Here is a 25,541-nt window from a genome sequence, read left to right on the forward strand (position 1 = left end):
TCGGTCAGGAAAATTAATCGAAATGAGCATCCCTACCCCTGTCCTTATTTTATTTCTCTTTCTTTCACTCTCTCTCTCTCTCTCTCTGATACTCTCTCTCTCTCTCTCTGATACACACCCTGAAAAAAGGACTCCCTGCTGAATGAGGCTGTTGTTGTACAGTTACACATCATAGTACTTGTGTATGTGGAATTCTGGCTGTGGAATTCAGATGTGGGAACAGCCTTGTTTCCGTTTGTTAGCTCAGAGCTAAGAACATGGACATTGCACAGCAACACATCTAATAAATAAACTTCCCCCTGTAGACAGACTTAACTTTATGACTTTGTTTTCAGTTTTTTTCATCATTTACTCCTGTTCAAATGTTTGGGTCGGTAATATAATTTTTTCCTTTTAAAGAAATCAATGCGTTTATTCAGTAAGAATGCATTAAATTGACCAGTGACAGTAAAGGCATTTATAATGTTACTGAAAAGTATTTCAAATACATTTTATTCATCAAAAAAACTTGGAAAAAAATGTATCATGGTTTCCACAAAAATATTGAGCAGCACAACTGTTTTCAGCATCGATGATGAGAAGAAATGTTTCCTGAGCAGCAATTTTCAATATCAGCATATTAGAATGAAGATCATGCGACACTGAAAACTGAGTAATGGCTGCTAAAGTAATTCAGCTTTTTTTTTTTTTTTGCTGTTTTATCTAGTGGGTCCTTCAAAAACATCTTACCAAATCAAAAATTTGACTGTCAACACTTTTTAGTCAGTCAAAAAACAAAACACTAAGAATGTATAAAAAATTCTAAAGCAGAGATGAACAAGACCAGCAAACATAACTTCAAAGGGAACTGTTCAGATTTAGTCTATCTTACTAAAGGTTAAGTTTTTATTTTACTTTTGATTCATTATTGATGGCATTATAACATAAACATTAAGCTTTTATTTTTTTTAGGATTGTTGGCTTTGATATATATGATATATATATGATATTATATGATGGCTTTGTTCTATTAAGTATTTTAACTCCAAATTGTAAACATTTAATAATTAAAAAAGGTTTTTAAGCAAATATCATCACAATTCTGTCAGAGAGAATGAAAGAGAAAGAGAGTGTGAAGGGCCTTGGCTTGTTATCAGCACATTCCTGCTCTGTGGGATTGTGTGTGTGTGTGTGTGTGTGTGTGTGTGTGTGTGTGTGTGTGTGTGTGTGTGTGCTGGGCAGATAACTCTGTGACTGTTCATTGGGTCAGTGCAGCGCTGATTTAAAAACCCCTGTGGCAAGGCCTGGTTATCGTCTCTGACCTGCCAGCACTTTACCACTGCAAACTTAAAATAAAATGTGTGTGTGTTTGAGTCACAGTGAGAGAGAGATAATTCAGTTAATGCATACATCTTTACCATTATGCTTTGAACTAGGAGGTTGTTGGCTGTAGAGGTGAAGTCCTACACTTTAGCGAGTAAAGAAGACGTACTTGAAGAGCTTATGTGCTGTTGTGACTTTTTTCCTTCTGTGCTGTCAGCTCAGAGGTGTTTGGTTGAGTTCAGATGACCTTGCTATAAGGGTCCCCGTAAAACATGGTGGCAGTAAAGGGTCAGTGGGCATGTTCAATGCTGAATGGTTGAATGTTAGGAAAATGAAGGTTTTATCAGACGGTCTTGCTTGTTTAAACATAGCAGTTAGTGGTGAGAACTGAGTTACTCATGGAAATTTTAGACTGTAGTTCATGAGGATTTCATATGCAGTTTCAAGTTTTTTTTTTTTTTTTGAACTCATGATCTCGCACTTTGTGTACAGTGAGACTCTAAAGTGCTGGTGGATCTACCTAAAATATTAGGTTATTATGCAAGTCAGGAAACCTTAAGATGTCAGACACATGAGATGTGAGATGGAGTTCACTGTTCTGTACTTGTATGTTAGGGGTTACTGGCCTTTTCATGCTCTGAGGACCTTAAGAGAGAGAAGCGTGGTGGAGATAAGAGAAGCGTGGTGGAGATTAACATTTTAATCCTAGTGCACAGGCAACCCTCTACGGACACCTTGGCGATTGAATCGCTATAGTACATCGTTTTTAGTTTATTCACCAGACTAATATACTATATATGGATATGTATATAAATGTATCTAATGTATCCATATATGTACCAGGTTGATGACGGAATAAATGACTGCTCATATTGCAGCATACAGCATTCGTACTGAACAAGAGTTCATGGTTTGTCCACATTTTTTTTTTTCATTGCTGTTATTGTAATGTCCAATATTCTGATTGTTTGCATCTTGTTTTTAAGCCCATAAATAATAATGTAGTCTACTCATTCTATTGTAATGTACTCATTTAAAAAATAAAGATAAAAAATTACACTAGTTCTAAATTAATGCACTGTAGTGTTGTCACGGTACCAAAAGTTCAGTATTCGGTACCGATACCAGTGAAAATCCACAGTTCTCGGTACCAATTTCGGTACCAAAGCAAAACAAAGACTACAACAAAGTTGTATTACATGTAGCTTGTCAATTCTGCATGGTATGTAAGAATCTCTCGCTTGGTCTCTCTCTTTGCATGTGAGAAAAAAAGCATGCACATACACAGTGTATATTTTAAAGTATCTTGAAACATTAATTTTTCAAGTACCAAAACACTGAACTTCAATATAATAGTCAAATGTGCAACAGAATGAGTAGAAAAAAAAACTCCTCTGAAATAAAATAAAGTGCTATGTTATTTTGCATAGCATTTTATGGTCCTTTCAGACAGGATGCTGAATGCGCTGATTTTGCACTTTCACACTGCCAGTGATTACCCGGAATCTGTGTTAGCGGTGACACACAACCAGTAAAGGTCCCATAAAGACACGTGACATCAGGATGTGATGTGTAATGATCGAGTCGAAAACGCTAGGCACGTTAACTTTCACTGAAGCTGGCGAACGATCTCCGCTTCAGTGCGAAAAGTGAGGAACTAACTGATCTCTGCTTCATTACAGTTTGCACATATTTTTTTCGTAGTGAACGTTGATCTGCCTTCAAAATACCTGATAAAAGAGTCACGCGATAACGTGCGTCATCACTACGACACACTCTTTACGATATTAGTTCTGGCTTCTGTTCACACAGCATTCTTTCCGAGTCTGGCAATGTTACTAGGTCCCTGATGTGGAATCAATCCCAGAATCAATCCTGGGACATTTTTGCTTTCACACAGAAGGCGACCCGGCAATGTTCCAGCTTTTTTCTGGGTCCAACGTGCAGTGTGAAAAGGGCTTATGACACAGCTTTTTTCACAATGTCCCTATACTGCCGCAAACTTGTATTGTATAGCTCCGGAAATTCTGACACACACTAGGGCTGTATCCGAAACTTGCCTCGCTGCCGTATGAGGCAATGACTTTGCAGGCAGCATTTCTGCATGAAGGCACCTCATCTACAACATGATCCATAACAAAATATATTGAGTTTTGGTGATAACTAAACAAATATTTATTTACTATAATACTGATTTCTCACTAGAAATAACATCAAAAGTGCATACAAGGTTTGTAAGAAATGCACATTTACACACAAACTGACCACCAAAGTCAACTTTCAGACGCCATCCTTATTTTTTTAGCTCAACTGTCATGAAATGGAATGCACAGGGTTGTAGGATACATCTATGCTGCATTCAAAATTTGATCAGAAGAATGTTTCTCCGGGGACAGTCGTAAAGCAGAATTTGAATTCGGATGTGTCTTGATGCCGTCCTGCCTTGGAATGCTGCATCTGAAGGGTGCTTCATCCACTGGGAGTCAGCAAGAGAAGCAGATAAAGTCGCCATGGTTACGCTTACTATTATGACATCATGAGGACACTGCTGACATGCCGTTCCGCTTCTGATTGGCTGACAGTGATGATCCTGCATGCTTGCATTCGAAAGCTTCTGAATCTCGACAGAGCAGTGGCAGCAACCCCCATCCCTTAGACCAGTCTTTCTGTTTACTGTCTCGCTCTCTTTCTCTTTCTCCCGCTCATTCATGGCTGCCATAAGCTATTTTTAGACTTTGATTGTCAAGAACTGCTTAACCAGATTAGACGTCTTTCTCTGTCTGACTCTCATTTTCTCCCCCTTGGCATCATGTGGTTATTATGATAAATCTCTGCTAGTTTGTTTCCACTTTGCTATTGATCATGATATCATTTTTATTGTTTGGGTGCAATAACGCTTCGTTTTGACTCTGAAAATCTGAAGCAGCACATTTAAGAGATTGCTCATCCAAAATTACAATATATATATATATATATATATATATATATGTATATATATATATATATATATATATATATATATATATATATATAGTAATTTATTCCTGCTCATGTTATTGCAAACCTTTATGACCTTCTTCAGTGGATTACAAAACATGCTGGTTACCAAACTGTTTTTGTGCCCAATGATTTCCACTTGTTTGGACAAAACAGAAATATTTCCCAAAATATCTTCTAATGTTCTACAAAAGAAAATGACTCATACAGGATAGGAATTACATGTGGGTGAGTAAATGATGAATTATTTTTCACAAACCATGCCTTTTAACCTACTGCCAAAGTCACCTACCTACTGTACTGCCTTTGAAACAGTGTCTCAATGTCTCTAAGGCCAGAACTGAGATACCTACATGAACTATTTGAGCCCAGTCAGTGGGTAGGACAGAAAATGGGCAGATTGTTAGGATTTAATGCAAGTCTTTTAGAATTATGGACTGCAGTGGCTTCTCTCTTGTGTTTTACTTGGTGAAGGTTAAGAGAATCAGCTGAAAACTGCAGAATGGGAGATTGAATAATGATTGTCCTTGTTCACTCTCTCATAGTCTTTTAAAAATTCACACCTTTGTCATCTTTATATGATCTCATAGTCCTTATTAGAGCCTGAATAATATGTTCTACCAGCGATACCGATATTAGGGAGTCAAAAAACCCATATCGATATATTGGCCGATATTCTTTGTTTATATTATAGTACAGCACCAGTCAAAAGTTTGGACTCACTTCTCCAAACTTTTGACTGGTACTGTATATAGAATACAGTATATACATAAACAGAATTTTTTTTTTATAAAAAAATAAAAATAAACACATTTTTAGCAATTATCAATCCAATATGGTATTCAAACACTTAATGTTGTTACAAAAATATGTAATGGAGGCATTTACATGTTTTTACATATATTTGTTAAATAATTGCTAAAAATGTGTTTCTGTATATATTCTGTTTATGTATATACTGTATTCTATATACAGTACCAGTCAAAAGTTTGGAGAAGTGAGTCCAAACTTTTGACTGGTACTGTACTATAATATAAACAAAGAATATCGGCCAATATATCGATATGGGTTTTTTTCCTCCCTAATATCGGTATCGCTGGTAGAACATATTATTCAGGCTCTAATAAGGACTATGAGATCATATAAAGATGACAAAGGTGTGAATTTTTAAAAGACTATGAGAGAGTGAACAAGGACAATCATTATTCAATCTCCCATTCTGCCATTTTCAGCTGATTCTCTTAACCTTCACCAAGTAAAACACAAGAGAGAAGCCACTGCAGTCCATAATTCTAAAAGACATGCATTCAATCCTAACAATCTGCCCATTTTCTGTCCTTCCCACTGACTCAAATATAATATATATAATTTACAAGTGTCATGTTTGTAATTTTTCTTTATTCATGTAAGCTATAACTTCTGACCTTTCAATCAAAACATACTCATGATTTTATGACATCAGTTACTGCTTTATTTAATCAGAAATACAGTCTAAGTGTTGTTTGTGCTAGCAAACCCTGAGCACATGTAAAAGAAAACAAACCATCCATTCATCATATCAATATGCAAAACTAACTTTTGAGCTCATTCGTGCATCATTGCACTGACCTGGGTCACCAGTAGCAAACAAAGGAGCACTGCTGGACAGACTAAGTAATTACATAATTTAGAAGCATTTCATCGCTGTTGTATGTTATGTAAAAAAAAAAAAAAAAATTAATAAAAAGCATATTGGCGGCATATCTGCAGCATATTTGCCGATACCGATATAACTGCAAGAGGCTCATATCAGCTGATGAAATCAACAAAACGATATATCAGTCGGGCTGTAAACCTTTTTATAGGATTGATCACTTTGCTGTTTGGCACATTGGTAGCTATGTACAAGGAATTGTGGGTCACGTATACTCTGAGATTTGCATAAGCTTAACCTTCCTGTTTCTCTGGAAAACAGCTTTTCAGAAGTAAATGGCTTGAAATGTGATCTGTGTTGAAGTCTTTGCATATATATATATACATATATATATATATATATATATATATATATATATATATATATATATATATATATATATATATATATATATATATATATATATATATATATATATATATATATATCTATATCGTGTATTAGTAATTTCTCTTTTTTATGTTAGACATTTTTACACATTTCATAAATTTTAACACTGTTGTTGGCATGATATTTTATATCATTAGCACACTGAACAGGAAGCCAACAGCACAGAGAATCATAGGTCTGTAGAACAGATGCACAGAGCTCCTCTGAATCCAACTGTTAAAGGATTACTCTGTTTAAGATGGATTTGGGCTGTGTGTATGCATGCCAGTGTGTTATGAGTGTGTGCCTGTTTAAGCTAGTGGCTGTTTGAAGAGAGAGAGAGAGCATTTGTAAAGCTTTTTCAGGGCACAGCCCAGGGACCAAAGCAGATTGTGAGGGAAAAGAGAAAAAAATATGGAATGATCATGTGACCTTAGCATGTTTTAAAAATAACACAGGAGAACGGAAAATAATCCTGCTGACCCATCATTGTGAATATAGGTTAGAGAAGCTATGCTTTATTTAGGATTACATCAGCAAATTGCAAAAGGATGTACAAATATCTAAACATCTATATTTAGAGGATTTCGTGGAATCAAAGTACTATTGTGTCAGTGACCTGACGATGCTGATGCCATCACATTTGTATAGTTTTTGTTTCATTGTTTTTTTTTTTACATGTTTCAGCTCTTTAAAAAGAATCGGATGTTAAAACATCTATAGTAATTTAATTAAATATTATCAAAGCTACTTTTAAATGACCTTCGGTGGAGAAGATGCTTTTTAGCACCAGATGGTGGTGTAATGACGACTACCTTCAGATGCTAATGAGTAATGCTAACCAGCACACCTTGACTTTTTTTTTTTTACTAGATCTACAGCTGTAATGCTTCATGTTGTCCCTGATCATGTGATCTCAACTGCAGTGGAAGAGGATGGTGGCATGTCCCAGAAACAGAGGATTAAATAATAGCAATTAAGTGAACTGATCGTCATAGATGGCTCTTTGCTCAATCCTGGGTTATTAATCATAGGAATTTAATAGTGGTGATCTCAGTAAAACATTACAGTAAAAATGATGCAATTTGCAATGGATAGGGTTGCATAAGACCTTGAGGGTATAGGAGAAGCCAGGTCAGTTTGAAATCAAGCAGAAACAAAACAAATGTGTTTTCTCAATGTCCCATTGGTTTACATTACTTTTTATTGCAATTTGTTTTAACTTTTAGTTGCATCACTTTTGCAGATTTGGATTTGAAATCAGTGAATTGGTATGATTTATGTCTAACATGGTGTATAAATGCCCACAGAGCCTTAAATAAAGTGTGTGTGTGTGTCCTTGTAATAAACACACATGCTGCAGTTCACTGCAGTAGACTGCGTGAATGTAAAGAAGCTGCAGGTATCTGTGTGTGTGTGTGTGTGTTTTGCAGCTGTAGGTAGCAGATTGCACACAGTCCAGGGCTGAACATGAGCAACGGTGTCTTATTTTCCCATCACTAACACCCCCAACACGTATTGTGGGTGTGTTTCTCTCTCCTTCCCTCCCTCCTGTGATCTCTCACTCTCTCTCTCTCTCACACACACACATACACACACACCACATGTACAGAGGAAGAAGCTGTGAGGATCTACTATACTGCAGTGGGAATTATTATTTTTTTTCTTTACACCAAGCAGGATATTATCTCTCTACCTGACGCAAGTGTACTACAATCCTAAGAACACATGGAGTTCCTGTCTGTCTTTCTAATGAGGGATCTTTAGCACGCCGGAGGAACAGGCTCTGTGTTTGTGCGCCGCCGCCGGCCACCTGACTCTTTCTGTGTGGATTTACATTGAGCGGGCAAGTGCACAGTATACTCCTGCAGTGTGTATATCTTGGCCGAGACGAAGAAATGCATGGAGAGACATACAGATCTTTTGTTTTTATAACCTGATTCAACCATCTCCCGCTGAACTGTGAGTGTTACACTCTGCAGCAGAAAGGATTATGCCATTTCCCACATGCAACAATGCACTTGTGTCTCTAGATGGGTTACACCCAATTAATTTAGAAAAAAAAACCAGCAAATCTATTTGTGATATTTGAGAATGAAACAAATGCTAAAGATTTGTCCTTAGAAAACATCTGCATTGTGTGGTATCTCAGGGCATGTGAAGTGGTCAGATTGACTGATCACTGTTTGGTCTTTGCAGGATGGGCTGCAGTAAAGGTGGCTTGTTGTGTAACTAAGACTGAATTTACACAGTCAACCTTTTCTATTATAATTTTTTTTTTTTTGGATGTATCATGCTGTATGCGTGTCCACAGCAAAAACATGTATGTGTTTTATATGTGGTTTTGATGCATCTGATATCTGACCATACAACCAGCATTTAATCCCTCATAATTTTTTTTCATCATTGTTAGCCGATATGATTCAAGAGTTTTGTTCTGGTGTAAAGCTCTTGGTGCTCAATTAAGGGACTGTGGTGGAATTTTCTATGTTTGAATCATTCGGGGCAATCCCAGAATGGCAGCATTAGGATATTGTGCTGCCCCTGTTAATCCTGGGGATGTCCAGCCCAATCTGGTCTCCTTAACATTTCTCTAATATTCTTGATTTGCTCAATCTGTTGGGTTATAACTCTATTCAAATATTATTATTATTATTTTTTTTAATAGACTAAGCATATGCAGGATATGGTCATTCAGTGACACTTCAGAAGAATACTGCTAAAAAGCTAACTAATGATGCTAGATAAAATTAAACACTTATTTCTATTTCAAATAAATATATTTAATATAAATATATTTCAATACAAATATATTTTAATGAAATATATTTCAATTTAAATCTCTAATAATTCTGAAAAATGTTAACAGTTTCCAAAAAAATATGAGTTGCTAGATAGATAATAAGAAATGTTTATTTGGAACCAAAACAGCATATCAGAATGAAGGCTTGAAGAATGGCTGCTGATAATTCAGCTTTGCCATCACAAAAATAAGTTACACTTCAAAATATATTAAAATAGTAAGCCGTCATTTTAATTTGTAGTTAAATCTTTAATATATTTTTGATCAAAGATGCCCAGAGCCCAGTTTTATACCAGAAGTGAATGTGTTCAGTAGTGAAAGTAGATAAAAAATCAGGACTAAAACCTCTCTGGTCTTTAGTGCACTCAGTGATTGCTGACATAGGCCCTTTCCCAAATGCCCCCCTAAGCCCTTGCAGCCCTCTTACAGGCCCATGCTTTGAAAATGTGATATCACATAGAAAAAACTTGGAACTTGGAACTCTGGTTTAGGCTCAACTTTCAACAACATTAAAATGCAGGAAACAGAAATGCAATTACAAATTGCAATTTAAATCTAAATTAAAAAGTTTTAATGAATGCAAGCTTGCTGCTATCAGTTCAGCTGTTTCTGCCACATTTTTACCCTGTGTAGGTTTGTCCTAGAGTAAGGCTAATGGATCATTTCCTGTTCAAAACAGAAAGGACATAGTCAGCACCTTAATCAACAGGAGATTTTCAGCAGAAAAAAAGCTTTAATGTTTAACAGGGAAACAAAGACATAAACTTGCTCTTTAATGAAATCTTTCAAGATTTTACATATCTTGCTCTAATATTTTTATGTGAAGTCTGTAATTTGTGCTTTAATGTGGAAAATAGACAAATGCGTGCATTTGTGTGTGTGTGTGTGTGGCTTATATCATGCTGACATTTGCATCATCAATAATAGATTAGTGGTTCAGGTTGAAGTCTCTATCGCAGATCTATGTTACTGCTCTTACATCTGCTGTTTATTATGTCCTCCACACTAACACACTTCTCAGTCTCCTCTTTTTTTTCTTGAGATGGCTCTAATTTCAGTGGTTGTAGCAGCTGAGAAGTTTCACAGGAAAGCTAGCAGGACTTTGTTGTGTAACAAAGAACGAGTTTGCCGGAATGTTCTTTGAGCGAGAGGAGTAAAATTTACACACTTGGGTACATCTGGACCTCCCTACTACATAGCAGAGCAGTCAGTATTATTTGAAACACTGTGCAGAAACCTGTATTTAGACCGTGAAAAATAGCTGTGCTGTTTTAGTGTGTGCTGAGGGGTCTAATGACCAGGACACTAATTATTTAACAGCTACGAGTGCCGCAGCTCGCTAGCAAACACCCTGGAACTGCTTATCGCCATCAAAATCTAAGGCGCTGCTAACAAGTAGTTGGTTTCTGCATCAATTTTATCGATTCTGAGAGAAATCTCTCAAGAGTATTAGTGCAGTATTCTAGTGAAGCTGTTGGCCCAGAAAAGATGGCCACTGATCTACTAAAAGTGCCTCTCAGTTTCACCTGGCTGTCAGAGCTCACTGTTAGCTGCCTATTTGGGCTCTTTGAACCCCTGCTCTCTTTCTGGCAGGTCTGAGGTCTACTTGAAACAAAGACTCTCTTTAGTGGAAGAACGATTCTTTGGCTCTGAGCGGGACTGCCCAGTGTCTGTCCTTTGTTTCTTGGCACAGCACTACTTCAGCTAGGCCTCAAACTTGAATAAACGTGAATGTATACAGTGCCGTGAAAAGGTTTTTGCCCCTTTCCATTTTTGTAATATATATATATATGTGTGTGTGTATTATGTATATGTGTATTATATATATATATATATATATATATATATATATATATATATATATATATATATATATATATATATATATATATATACATTAGGGGTGTCACGATTCTCCAAATCCTCGATTCGATTGCATTTTCGATTCTAAGGTCACGGTTCGATTCGATCCTCGATTTTTACATTTATTCTTTTTAAAGCACAGATTGTCATTTTTCAAACTAGACTTTTATGTAATATAATATCTGACCTTTGTTTGCAATGTACCACATTACACTGTCAAATTTAAAACTTTTATTAACAACATAATGTAACAATAACTTATATCTTTAGTCAATTGAAAACTTAAAATAAACTGCCATCCAGTTTCTCTTTTGTAAGTGCAGTCTTCTTCACAAAAGATGACATTCAAGTTCATAATAAAACAAACAAAAACAATAAAAAATGACTAAACTAACCTTCAAATATTACGATGTATCTATTTAAAAGATTAAAGATAAAACACTTGTTAAACACTTCACTGTCATTCATTTAGATTTTTATATATATATATATATATATATATGTATGTATGTATGTATGTATGTATGTATGTATGTATATATGTATGTATGTGTATATATATGTATGTATGTATGTATATATATGTATGTATGTATATATATATGTGTATATATATGTATGTATGTATGTATGTACAGTATGTGTGTGTGTGTGTGTGCATCATTACAGTCTGTAAAATATGTGTATCTCTTATTACAAGACTGCAATCACTAGCAATCAGAAGAATTCCAGTTAATCAAGTATCTACAAAAGATCTACTCTATAAACAATGCATTAAATTACATTAAAGACAAAAATAAATTAAACAAGCAAAAGAAATGATAACTCACATGTATCTGGTCCACTGATGAAGTCATGGGTCAAGTCAAGTGAATTATTAATCATTTTCTAACAGGCGTCGAATACTGACTTTAGGAAAAGGGGAATAACCAATGATATTTGAGATAACAACTAAAACAGCAAGCCCCGCCCCACGACTGACAAAAATAAAATTGTTTGCGCGAGCAGAGGTGAGATGATCGAGCGCGAGAGTTTGAAATGAGCTCGCAGGCTCCCGTTTCTTCGCATCCGATTCAGTTTTCCTCTCGCGGAAGCCATATAGCGCGCGCGCGCCAGCTTCAGTTGAATGCTCGGTTATTTTTGTCATTGATTTGCCGTCATACAACATGGGGGCGTGGCAGCATCGACGATTCCATTTTTTAATTCGAAGTTTGAGATTGTGACTTAATTTCGATCGATTTCTATTTAAAATCGAAATCGTGACACCCCTAATATACATACACATATTATGTATATATATATGTAAGTATATGTATGTATATTTGTCACACTTAAAATATTTAGATAATCAAAAAAAATATATTACACAAAAACAATGCAAGTAAAAACAAAACTCACATTTTAATTGATGATTTAATTTATTAAGGGAAAAAAGCTGTCCAAACCTACCTGACCCTATGTGAAAAAATTTATTGAATCTTTTAAGTGTAACAAATATGAAAATAAATAAATGGAAGGGGGCAAAAAACCTTTTCACGTCACTGTAAATATACCCAGGCGTTCTTGTGCACAAAAAGACTTTTTGTCTGCTGCTGCTTGTAGGGAATTATTAGATCTCCCTTGTGTTTGACTCTTGTTTTGCAAAATGAGACCTTGTTTGAATTGCCTTCAGGAGATTTCTTTTGGCTGCAAAAAAGAATACAAGTTTGTGTGGGCTGAAAAACTTTTTTAGGTGAAAATAGATTAAAAATGTTTAATTTAGCAGGAATAGAGTGGAATTTTAAATTCAAATTGGTCAAATCTGCAGAGGTTTCTCTTAAGAAGTGTTTTAGGAGTCAGGTTTTATCTCTGTTGAGCTGTACAGCGCTCAGATTTCAGGACAGTGTGTTTACTTTGAGCTCTGTGTTGTTGGGATGAATTAAAAGATAATCTCATCAGATTAGAGAATCAGAAGTGCTTAGCCTGACTCATATAAACGGCTTCGAGCACTGTGGAGTGACTCTCCTGTCTGACTGTTAACTTACCTGACCACACACACTGCTGACAATCAGCTTCCATATGTCCATATGTTTTCTCAGCAAAGATTAGATCCTTGGAGTTAAAAGGTCATCTTTGAAACAAAATGAAAATATTTTTAATGAAACCTTACAGAATTCTGTCCCTCCATTGAAGGTCAATTTACTAAAATCCCTTTCATTAATAGACCATTGAAGACTAGGAACCTTGAGCAAGTGTAAATGTCATACTTTCGAGACCTATGCAAATATTACGTGTAGCTAAACTAAACCAGAGGTGGCTGATGCAGGTTTAGCTCATTTTGAGGGCTCACCCACATATAATATATGTATATAAACTTGTATGCCCTCTCATACCATATTGCTGAATGATATGTCTTTGAAAATTATTTGATGACTTGCTATATAGGACAGTAAATGCTAGATTTTTTGTATATTCAAATGTTGTCTAATATTGTTAATCTTTAAAATTACTAAAATATTTGTTAATGCAATTGGGTAAGTGAACCAGAATCATAAAAATTTCTTAAGGCTGGAATACACTCCATGGCTTTTTAACTTTGAAATGGGTTTTAAAACACTTTTCAGACTATGTACATGGTTACATGCACATCTGAGCCTTGTACAGTAAATTAAGAATCACACAGACACTACCAGACTTTCAAGTTGTTCAGAACAAACTCCTGCAGAAACATGCACCTCATTGCTAGGAGATGCATGGCAAATAACAACATGTGTTCTAAAATTAGCTCTAAATATCAGACATGTTCAGTATCTTCTAACTCGGTGGTTCTCAGTTCCATTCCTTGCGCCCCCCTGCTCTGCATATTTTGTATGTCTCTTTTTGCGAACACACCTGATTCAGACAATTCAACTCATTAGAAGTGAGCTCCGTGCATGAACTGTGTTCCAATAGACTTGGTCCCTACACAGTGTTCTTATCTCCCTACTCCCTGAGCAGGGGAAATCAGTTCACTCATTCATGGATTTGCACCACGCAACATCTTTACACACGGACGGACAAGTGTGACATCATATCTGTAAATAAATACAATTTAAATTCACTTTTCGCACACTTTGAATGTAAAGTATACGTTCGCTTCAAACTGGAATCATGGCTGAATATCCTGTGATGTCCACTTCAGGGCTCTAACGTTTGAATAGAACAAACGTCTGAAGCGATAAGAGAAATGTGCAGAGCAGGGGGGCGCGAGGACTGGAATTGAGAACCACTGCTCTAACTGGATGGATTCATAGTCTGAAGCTAAAATTAGGCTCTGTGCCCATCTTACACTACATAATTTTCTGTGAAATCTGTCAACTCAGTTCTTCAGACTGGGACTGATTTTTGACATCTAACGTTGACTAGTCTAGACTGTAAATCTCAAAAAATGAGTGCAAAAGTCATGTAGTGTATTCCAGCCTTTATCGTACCAGTCCTGTCCTTGCCTCAATTTTCACGCACTCATAGCAGGGCCATTTTTCTGAAGCCTGAACAGTTTGCTGTTCTTCCGCCACCAAGGACAAGAACCCCTAGGCCTCTCTCTCTCTCTGTCTGTCACATGGCTCACTGCATGGGCATTTTTCTCATGGTCGGGGCCCCTGCTGTCGGCTCTTACAGTCCGATGAATCTCGCACCTCTGACCCTACAGACACATTAAAGGAATGTGTGGATGAGGGTCAGAGGACGGGATCGAGGCACGGTGAGATTGTGAGAGGTGGATGCCTTTCAAATAGGTCAGATCCTCTCACAATAAAGCCTGACCGTGAGACAGAGGGGAAGAAATGGGGGCATGAACTGAATATTGCCCCTGTGCCAATTAGGACCATGAATGAGATGCTTGCTAAGCAGAGTGGTAAACAGGTCAGAGGGTTAAACTGTGTTTTCAGTGCAGATATGTTGGATGTTTAAGTCTGATGTATAGTGTGGTGTTAAAGGAAATATTCCTTATTTGTTTATTTTGCTGGCGTTATAAAATGTTTTCTTATTAAAATGGAGTATTGCTGACTTATATTGACATATAAATTGTTTTCCTGGTTCATTTAGTGAAAAAATATTAGTGTTTGAGTCTGTTTTGAAACTCTCAGAGCTACTGTAATAATTGATCCAGCCTGGCATCTACAGTACAGGAGAAAAGGAGCAGAAGCACAAACCATTCACCTCAGCTCAGGGTTAGAGCTATAAATATGATCTGCTCTTTCTCTCCTTGACTCCTTGTCATGGCTGATCATCCCTCTCTCTCTTTCTCAGACTCTATCCCTTCTGACTTATACCAGCGCAGCTTGTTCATGTTGTAGCAGTTTGTTTGTATGATGTGTGCATTGAAAGTGGAGACACATGAGTGGGACAGCTGTCATCTGATTAGTCAGACAAGAGAAGAGGAATGTCTCAGGAGCCCAGGGGATTTTGGATAGGTGTTTTTATAGTGATCACATCACTCTGTTCTATTTGTTGGTGATACGGTGTTATAACCCAGCCATGAATTTATAGTGTTGTCTACATGCTGTAAACCTTATTGTGAACAACTGATTTATGTGTGTTTAAATGTAGTTTTGACCTTCTAATTGACCCTGTTAGACTACAGTAGTGTCAATAGGCTTTATTAATCACATGTCTTTATTAGGCACATGCTGTAAACTTCTATGAAATTTCACTGATGAAAAAAGAACTGTAGCTACATTTGCACTGTTTTTACAGGCTTCAATTATGTTTGTGTGCTAAAACGAGTATAGCTCCTGTTGATATTGGCTGTTTTAGTGATTGGATTATTGTTATTTCAGTTCTGCGTGTGTGTGTTTGGGGCTCATCGTGGCCATAGTCAGTTTTGCAGTACTTTTTAGCCCTCTGGTAGCCTTTTGCTCAGGTCAGCACACACAGACACACATAAAGATTTACTTCAAGCATGGATAGCTGGTTTGGTAAATATGCTTTAGTCCTGTAGCTCACAGAGGTCAGAGTAAAATCACCTCCTGACAAAGAGGAGAAATACCTGCTGATACAAACTCATTGTATGTGCTTAGACTTTCTCCTAACTGACTGCTTTCTCTCGGTCTCTTTCTCAGAGTACAACAATGGAGGAAACTGTGATATGGGAACAGCACACGGTGACTCTTCACAGGGTGAGTGTTCAACATTGTCTTTTTTTCATCTTCACACTTGTTGCTTCAGTTTTATTCCACTCTTCATTTTCCTACTTCACCATTCCTCATCCAATGTCCCCAATGTTTTTCTTTCTCTTTGGGATAAACAATATATTATATTATATAATATATATATATATCTAAGTAGTATCTAATGTTGATTTTGGCCATGACAATTATTCACTCATATGTGTATTATGAGTAATAACCAGAATATTCATATTACTGCATCCCTACTCTTTCTATTTGTCTTTCTTTCCTCCCTCTCCTCTCTTCTCTTTTGGGATGGCTAGTTACAGGATGTGTGGTCATTGAGTACACAATAGCCGATCCCCCAGATGGCAGGAAGCAGTGTGTGAGAGGACAAAATGCCTGCTCTGCTTCACTTCCTGTTCCTTTTCCTCTTCCTGCATGTTCCTAGGCTCAAACCTATCTAAACCAGAGTCTGAGAATGAGTCAGTTGGGCACAGTATTATTAAGCTCCTCCTTCTGTAAGAGCTGGAGTACAGTGGTCACTCACACACATCTTGGATCATAACCTGATGTCTGTGTAACACGTCAGTTCAGTCAGTCCCATTTGTTTCTGACAGCCTAGACAAAATAACAGGTGTACAAGTGTTAAGCCTTTTACTGGGGTCTTTTTTCATAGGTGGAATCTCTTTAGCTGTGTCAGACTGCTCCTGGCTAACAGTATTACATAGCTGCCTCTGTTACTATCCGCAAAATAAACAAGGCTGTATTTTTCCCCCTGTGATTGTATGTGCTCCTCACCTGCTCAGGCTCTTGTTATGATTTATAGCTGTTTGTGTTTAGAGGAAGGCCAGATGGTTTGGATTGCAGAGAGAGGTAGAACAGACCAGTGTGTGTGTGTGTGTGTGTTTGTGTGTGTGAGAGAATGCCCAGTCACATCAGGAAAGGCATCTGGCCATCTATCTGGAGTCTGTCTGTCACTCTCTACCTCTTCAGGCTCCTCTTTAATTTTTTGTGTGATTGGTTGAGTGCAAATGTGAGAGCTCAGAGCCTCAAACACCTGGGAGATTGAAAAACTGCCAGACATTGCAAACCCATAACACACACACACACACACACACAGAGTAACCTACATATTGGTCTTCATCATTCTATTCCATCTAATGTAATGTAATGTAATTATTCAGAGATGTGCTGTGAATTCAGAGAGCTTACTCTGCTGTGTGTATGTTCATGTCCTTTGCAGGCGCCAGGTTTTGGGTTTGGAATCGCCATCTCAGGGGGCCGTGACAACCCTCATTTCCAGAGCGGAGAGACCTCTATAGTGATCTCAGATGTGCTCAAGGGGGGACCAGCAGAAGGGCTTTTACAGTAAGATATTTCATATTTAGGATATTCAACATTTAAAACAGATTTTAACTAACAGTTAGTTAAGTGAAAATAAAATTTGTATCATTTAATATTTTTATGAATATATAAATGGAGCGTCACTTGCTACACAGAGCCATAGTTCTCTGACTAGCTATGAAATATTGCGTTGATAATCGCATGCGATTCCTCTGCGATTATGAAGCGATATTGCGTAGCTTGTCAGAGAACTTACTCTGTGTAGTAAGTGACACTCAATTTGAAAGCAGGTTATGGATATTTACTGCTAATCAAAGAACTGGCTTTACTAATGAGACACGCATGACAATCACATGACAATCATTATTTATATATCTGTGTGTATATGTTATAATTTTATGTAATTATAACTTATACAATTTACTTTTAAATCTCATATTAAAATATATATATGAGATTTAAATATATATAGTATATCTCTGTGTATGTGTTTGTGTAATTACAAATTTATGTAATTATAGCATATACATGTTAATTCTAATTAAATAAATATAAAATCTGTATTTGTTAAAATATTTTTATTAAGAAATCATTTAGATTTTTCTTTGCTTCACAAAAATATATGTATTTTTGTCTGCAGAGAGAATGATAGAGTGGTGATGGTAAATGGAGTCTCCATGGACAATGTGGAGCATGCCTACGCTGTTCAGCAGCTGAGAAAAAGTGGAAAGAATGCCAAAATCGTAAGTTAACAACAGCATCATCCATCGTACATTGCATCAGTCCTGTACAACCTTGAGCCTTAACTGGGCTACAGATGTGAGTAGTGGGCTGTGACGGAGGATGGAAGAAGTTGAGGGAGGCAGGACGTGGAGGTGATCCGTCGTGACTGATCTTCACATGAAGCAGTGAGGAATGCTGAGAGTCAAACTGCAGTAGTGCAGAGTATTTGTCTTTGTGAGCGTACAGAAGCTGTTAGTCAGTGTCTAGACACTTTCTTTTTTTTTTGTCCTCTCTGAAGAGACATGACCTTTAGAGAGAGATTTTCTAAGTGCAGAGTTTGATCAGTACTTCAGGGTTTCTGTGATGCGGATGATAAATGACTTAATTGATGAACATAACAGCTGATACTGATATAACTGACATAATTTATAAATCCATACTTTAAATTAAGATACATAAGAAAATAAAATGCACTCTTAAGATATTCCCCAAAAACATATGAATATGTAATATAATTAATTGTATTTAATTTGGACTCTGAGTGCAATTAATGGCCTCATTTGATCGCAAAATGCATTGAACAGTCAGAATGAATTATTCTAGAGAGCTGTGTAATAATGGTATATAACAGATGATTGGCTATTGCCCTTGCTAATGTTTATATATTCATATACTCTATTATTACCTTTTAGAAAGTAAATCTTATTCATCCGGTTGAAATGTCAATATATTGCCTGTTCAGACTATCCGCAGAAAGCGGAAGGTGCAGATTCCTGTAAGTCGAGGGGGAGACCGAGAGACTATGTCAGAGCGAGAGGAAGAGGAAGACACTGAGGAGGATGATTATGAGGGACCAGCACGTGCAGGGGGAGCGAGCGGAGGCACTAGCAGAAGAAACGAGCGCAGCGACAGCACCAGAAGGAGGGACCATAGTAATTCCCGTGAGAGGAGCATTTCCCCTCGCTCAGACAGACGATCAGTTGCATCCATTGTCCCGCCACGTCCTTCCAAAGTCACACTTGTCAAGTCCCGCAAGAATGAAGGTGGGTGGAGCTGTTAAAAATGGGAGGACGGACCTCTTAATTACTACTGATGGCTTCAACAGAGGTCTTGGCAAACATATTAGAATGTTGTAAACAGGTGTAATGCAGGCTGTTGTACATTAGCTAATAGCTGTGATTAGTCTACTGGCAGAAATACCCACAGGGTGCTTTCAACAAGAACAAAGCTGTAGTAAGTTACTCAGTAGCCAGATTTATCAGTCACCCATTAATTCAAGTGGATTATGTCTCTTATTGTTCATTCTTGTGTGTATTTTCTGTTGTGCGCAGAATACGGCCTGCGTCTGGCCAGCCACATATTTGTAAAGGACATTTCTCCCGAGAGCCTTGCAGCCCGTGATGGCAACATACAAGAGGGAGACGTCGTCCTGAAGGTATGAGAAGTGGTGTCTGGTATGGATCAGAGATGGTTTCAAGAGAAGAAGAGAACTGGATTGAACAGTACCAGCGGTAGTTGCTGGCACCCTTACTTGGCCTGAAAAGCTTTACCAGTGTTTTTTGACGCTTTGTTTTTCTCTGTCTTGATTTCTCTGTAAAAATGTTTAGCTGTTTAAGTCGTTGTTTACAGATGAGAAATTGTGAACATTTGGCTCCCTCTAAACTCATGAAAACTGCTCCAAGTTAATCAATCATGCTCTCAGCGTTTGGCTTCCTGTATATGGACTGCCCACTGGGAACATTCACAATGATTGACAGGCAGAAAGCACCTGAAAAGCCTTCTTATTGGCTGAATGAAGAATCTGACAGTTGCTTGTGGTCACTGTTTATTCATAAAGACTAGGGCAGATGAGTTTGGTCACAGCTTTCCATTAAGGCACTTACAGCACCTTTAGGTACGGTAACTTTAAGCACACTCAAAATTAAATTAGTTAAACCTCTTTCACCCTCATTCTTAATGTTTACATTATTATACTTTAATTTCTGATATCTATATAAACTATTTAATTTTTACTAAAGAATGTAAAAAGTATCATCTGACTGACTAGTTTTAGCTGAATAAGATCTCTCTATCTTTCTGTGATTTCTATGTGAGTTTATGAGCTGTCAACAGCTGAATGAAGTTGAAGCTTACTGAGTGGAACAGAGAGAGCCCAGAGAGCACTGGAGTGAAATTGCAGTGCATCGAGCACAAAGCCAGCAGACTTGTTGCAAATCTCTGTAAATTAAAAATCAGGGACAGCATTTTTTTTTTTTTTTTTTGCTGCTGCATATACACTACCATTCAGTGTTTTATTTAGCAATGATTAAACTGTTCAACAGAGACATTTCAAATCAGTTCTATTCCTTTTAACTTTCTGTTCATCAGTTCATCACAGAATCCTGAAAAATATGTATCACAGATTAGGATGCATTGTAACACCGGCACCACTGATTTCAACTTTGATATCAGCATAGTAGATTGATTTATGATGGATTCTGTGATATTACATTAAAAAAATCTAAATATATATATCTGTTTTAAATAGTAATAGTATTTTCTAATATTAATGTTTTCTGTATTTTTTTATCAAAATAAATCTAGCCTTGGTGAGGAGTCACTTCTTTCCAAAAAATGATAAGTCATGCTGACATTAACAACTTTTGAACAGTAGTGTATATTGTTGGTTTATTTCCATGTTGCTGTGTGCAGGGCTTAACATAGAGCTAGGAGAGTTTATAATTTAAAAATGCTTAATTTATCAACATACTTATATTATCTGATCAGACCTTTGTCACTTTTAAGCTGTATTATTCAAAATGGCAGACTTGTGTATCCATAGCGCATCCACAAAATGGTGTTCTTTCTGCTCTCCCTCTCCTCTTCATGCAGATCAATGGCACAGTGACTGAGAACCTGTCTTTGATAGACGCAAAGAAGCTTATAGAGCGATCGAAAGGCAAGCTGAAAATGGTGGTGCAGAGAGACGAGAGGGGGACACTCCTAAACATTCCAGATATGGACGATAGCATTCCCTCAGCTAATTCAGACAGAGATGGTGAGATGATCCTAGTTAAAAATGTACATCTGAAAAGAATCTAAGATTAGACTTAAGGTCAGACTTTTTTTTTTTTTCATCATGTTCATTTCATGGCTTTCTTGTCCTTTTTAATTTTCAGTTTCCTTGTAGAATTTTTGTCTTTTTCTAAAAGTCATTCAACTTGGACTAAATTCAGACTTGGAGATCATGATTTGTTTCAACAGATATTTCAGAAATTCATTCACTGGCATCAGATCATTCCCATGAGCGCACCCGTCGCAGTCGATCCCGTTCCCCTGACAAACGCTCAGAGCCCTCCGACATCTCCAGCCACTCTCCACAGCAGATGAGCAACGGCAGGTAAGAGATGCCAGAAATGCTTTCATTAACCAAACAAACCTCCTCAAGTTTCAAATATCCCTTCATTTTTCCATTAGTGCCCCTTAATTCACTGCCGTGGTTAACGTCACGCTGTGGATATAGAGGTGCATGCAGGTCACATCTCAGCTACTAGCAGGTTCAGATGTCAGCTAGAGCAGTAAAGCTGCATCGATCTGCCTAATGACACAAGAGTGCTCTGATTGATTACTGGTGCTAAGAGATATTTTAAGGTTTCCTTCCCCCTTACTGCTGAGCCTGCTTGAAATATTATTATTCATCGTATGAATCAGAATAATCAGTGAAACAGATTTGCAAACTTACAGCTTTAAGAAATATTATACTTACTGTCACTGATTTGTGTTTGTGTGAAATTGAGTTTTTTTTTTTTTCGTTTTCTTTTGCTTGCAGTCACAGGAGAGTGTAAGTGTTGGTCATAGTGCAGTGAGCTGGCTGACCGTAACTCAGTTTGACACTACAGTAGAGCTGAGCTCATGTAGCTGTCTTAACTAACGTAGTAGACGTGCTCTAGCACTGTAGACGTGAAAAGTGTTGACAGCAAGTGGTCTGATGATTTATTTCAGTGTTCTTTGTGTGTATGTTTCTATAAGAGACAATGAAGTACAAGAATCAGTGTTTGGATATCTGTTGTATGATGTTACACACTAGTCAAAACCTCAAAGGTTTGGATATATGAAGCTTGTCTCATATACCATGTAGTGTGTTCAGTATGTGCAAATATGCTAATATTTCAGATTAATTAAAAAATATATATATATATATCAAGAGGCGACTTGTTGCCAAAGAACTTAACTATGACTAGTTTAATTTATCACCTGAGAACGTGACATGGCAAGTTTATTTGTTGAAAGTAGGGTAAACTGGCTTGGTGCATCACTAATATAATGTATACACAATACATAAACACTAGTCCTTTACCAAAAATTACTCTGGTAACCACAGTTTTTACCAAAATATGTACTAGTTGTACCGAAAAAAAAAAAAAAAAAAATCACAAAAACAAACATATCAATTGATTGTATTGTGTACAAATTTTGTTTTGTTTTATGATTTGAGTCTCAGTAACATCTTTATCTTTATTTTGATATGTGATTTAATTGTTCAGTTAAAAGTTGTGATTTAATGTAATAGACAGCCCTAAATAAAACTGGATGAAAGATTCTCAGAAATAAATTAGATTAATTATATTATATACTACACTATGTCAATAACAGTACTAATGATATTATGTTATGGCATTATGGGGGAAACTGTGGTTCCCATGGTACATTTTATTAGTGGTGGATGGGGGCCAAAGGAAATCAGGAGAGATAAGTAGAGTATGTAAAACAGATGGAAGTAAGACCGAAAGATCACGAGATGGTGTTTCCAGAAGTCTGTGAGTATGTAAAGAGACAAGGATGAATAAGATGACAATGCCACAAGGTGCCAGTCCTTTCCCAGGGGATATGCCATTTTTCTTGGCATTAAAGCAGCTGCTGTCTACATCCCACATCCCCACACTGCTGCAGGCAGTGTTTTAATGAAATTTCACACCCCGCGTCCCCACACATCCTCCACCTGTCTGTCTACAGCAGTGGCTCACTTAATATCTGAACTCAGATTACACCTCATTATCGGCTCTCTCACCTCGACAAGACACTGGTGCCTTTCAAGTCTCAGAAAACTGCCACAGCTCTTTCTAGTGTGTGTGTTTGAGTGTGTACATAGTCTGCTTTGCACATGTGGACAGTGCCTGTAATATTAGTAGAATCATTGATCTCCACCGAATGATAATGAATATAAAGATGCTAAAGTCAATTCAGTTTTCATTTTCATTATCTAGTTATTTCATTTTCTTATTGTTCCAAAGCAGATAAAAAAAAATATATATATAGTGCCTAGCAAGACCCCCACTGAAGTAAGACTTGATAATGGCGAGGGAAACTCTCAAAGATAAGTATGAAGCCTTAAGACTTGCACATATTTAAACTAATGTATGTTGTTTTATAGTTTTTTCTTTTTTGCATGGATGCATTTAATTGATCAAAAATGGAAAGTAAAGACATTCATAATGTTACAAAAGAGTTCAGATAAATGCTGTTCTTCTGAGCCTTCTATTCAGCAGAAAATCCTGAAAAATGCTTTCAACTGATAATGTTTCTTGATGTTGATGTTAATGTTTCTTGAGCATGAAATCGGCGTATTAGAATGATTTCTAACTGGATTACATGACACTAAAGACTGGAATAATGGCTGCTAATTCATCTAATTCATCACACAAACAAAACAATTTATAATATACAGTATATTAAAATAGAAGTTATTATGAATTGTTGATATATTTCACAAGATTGCTTTTTTTAATGCATTATTGATAAAAATGAAATGCAGCCTTGGCATTCAATTATTACTAAACAGTTATTAATGTGAACAGATTTAATCAAGCCACATTGTATAAATATAAACTGGCTGGTCTCTTCGCTATCTGGATGATTAACAGGACTGGGCAACATGGGAATGCTCTAGGGTCCTCCTTCAGCACCACAAAAATGGATGGTCGAAAAAGTATTTTACTGGACTTGGATTGCTGGATTTGGAGGCATTTTGGGGGATGATGAACCTGTTTGTCAGTGAGCCAGGTTAATATCTCAGAGCCATGCATCACTCACTCGCTGCTGAATAACTGCTCTGTCTCCACACAGGCCGAGGGGCTCTTTTCTCACCAGAATGCTCCCGCTGTAAGTGCTGTGCTCTGTACACAGTGGATAGTTTTTGTAGATCGAGTCTGAGTGCATGGATATTAGGTTGATTTGTTGTTTGTGATCGTGTTTTTTGTGCAATTTTGTCATAGTCCTTATAATGTGTGGGTCCTGTGTTCTATATGCACTTTTTAATGCACTTTTTAATGCATTTGATGTGGTGCATTACAATGTGCTTGTAGTGAAATTAGCATGCATTCTGTCACGTTGAGCTGGTGGCGCAAAGGCAACTAGCTCTGTATATATATATGTGTGTGTGTGTGTGTTTGTGGAAACTGACAGTGGGTGTCAAGGCTGTTATGCAGAAATGGGCCTGAATTCATTTTCCTGCTTGTGTGTTCATTAACCTTGGCACACAAGGGACAACACAATTCCCTCTGAAATTTGCATCACCAGATGGGTTTTTCCTCACTGTACAAGCCACATAGATGCACTCTCTCTCCACTGTCTGAGCTGTCAGCTTTTTAATCTATCTCCTCTTCGTAAAGTTTCTCAAGAGTACTTAAGTGTGTTGATTCAGTGTTGTTTCTGTATTAAGTTAGGGTAGGCAAGTTTATTTATATAGGTTTACATTCCATACACAATGGTAATTCAGAGTGCTCTACATAAGCGTAATAAAGAAAATAAAACATAATCAGCTTGAATTCAATGATTTAAAACTACTTGGGGGAAAGAAAGATTAACCTACATGAATCGGTTAAATGGATTAAATCAATTAAAATCAAGGAAAAAAAATGGAAAGAAAAACTAAAAATAAGACCATTTTAATTAAATGATGGATTAATTTGTGTATTAGTATTTTGTGTATATTTTACATTTTAAAATAATGTGTTAATGAATAATTTTAAATGAAAGATTAAAAATTTTTTGTTTTTACTTGAGATATTCTTGAAGGTGGATCCAGCTGTGTGTGGCGTAATAACCACTGTGTGTGCAGTGAGTGGTCTTTATTTCTTGCTAACTCAAACGTAGTGATGTAATAGGTTTTTTAGGTTTATAGCCTTTTCAATATCGCATATTTACAAAATAACTTTAACTGCTGTAATTCATACGTAAAACAGAATATTTTCCTACTTGTAATAGAAATACCAGTTTTCTTGCGGTGTAATCACAAGAAAATAGTCATAAGAATAGTGTTCATTTGGGGGGAATCTTTTTT

The 25,541-nt window shown here is 36.8% G+C and overlaps 1 protein-coding gene across 23 annotated transcripts in view; it reads left to right on the forward strand.

The window, feature by feature from the left end:
* The window catches only part of tjp1a (tight junction protein 1a), a 100,332-nt gene that overhangs the window by 53,185 nt on the left and 21,606 nt on the right, over positions 1-25,541 (forward strand). For 15 of the 23 annotated variants that reach the window (XM_052561618.1, XM_052561621.1, XM_052561629.1 and 12 more), the window contains 7 exons: positions 16,106-16,162; positions 17,400-17,524; positions 18,141-18,243; positions 18,966-19,266; positions 19,555-19,658; positions 21,095-21,260; positions 21,467-21,602. In XM_052561618.1, coding sequence (XP_052417578.1) covers positions 16,106-16,162; positions 17,400-17,524; positions 18,141-18,243; positions 18,966-19,266; positions 19,555-19,658; positions 21,095-21,260; positions 21,467-21,602 — 992 coding nt within the window. Of the gene's footprint in view, positions 1-16,105; positions 16,163-17,399; positions 17,525-18,140; positions 18,244-18,965; positions 19,267-19,554; positions 19,659-21,094; positions 21,261-21,466; positions 21,603-24,325; positions 24,362-25,541 lie in introns of all 23 variants that reach the window. The other 8 variants (XM_052561616.1, XM_052561625.1, XM_052561617.1 and 5 more) reach the window with 1 other exon arrangement.

This window comes from Carassius gibelio, chromosome B7 (assembly GCF_023724105.1).
Source record: "Carassius gibelio isolate Cgi1373 ecotype wild population from Czech Republic chromosome B7, carGib1.2-hapl.c, whole genome shotgun sequence".
In the NCBI taxonomy this organism is placed as follows: Eukaryota; Metazoa; Chordata; class Actinopteri; order Cypriniformes; family Cyprinidae; genus Carassius; species Carassius gibelio.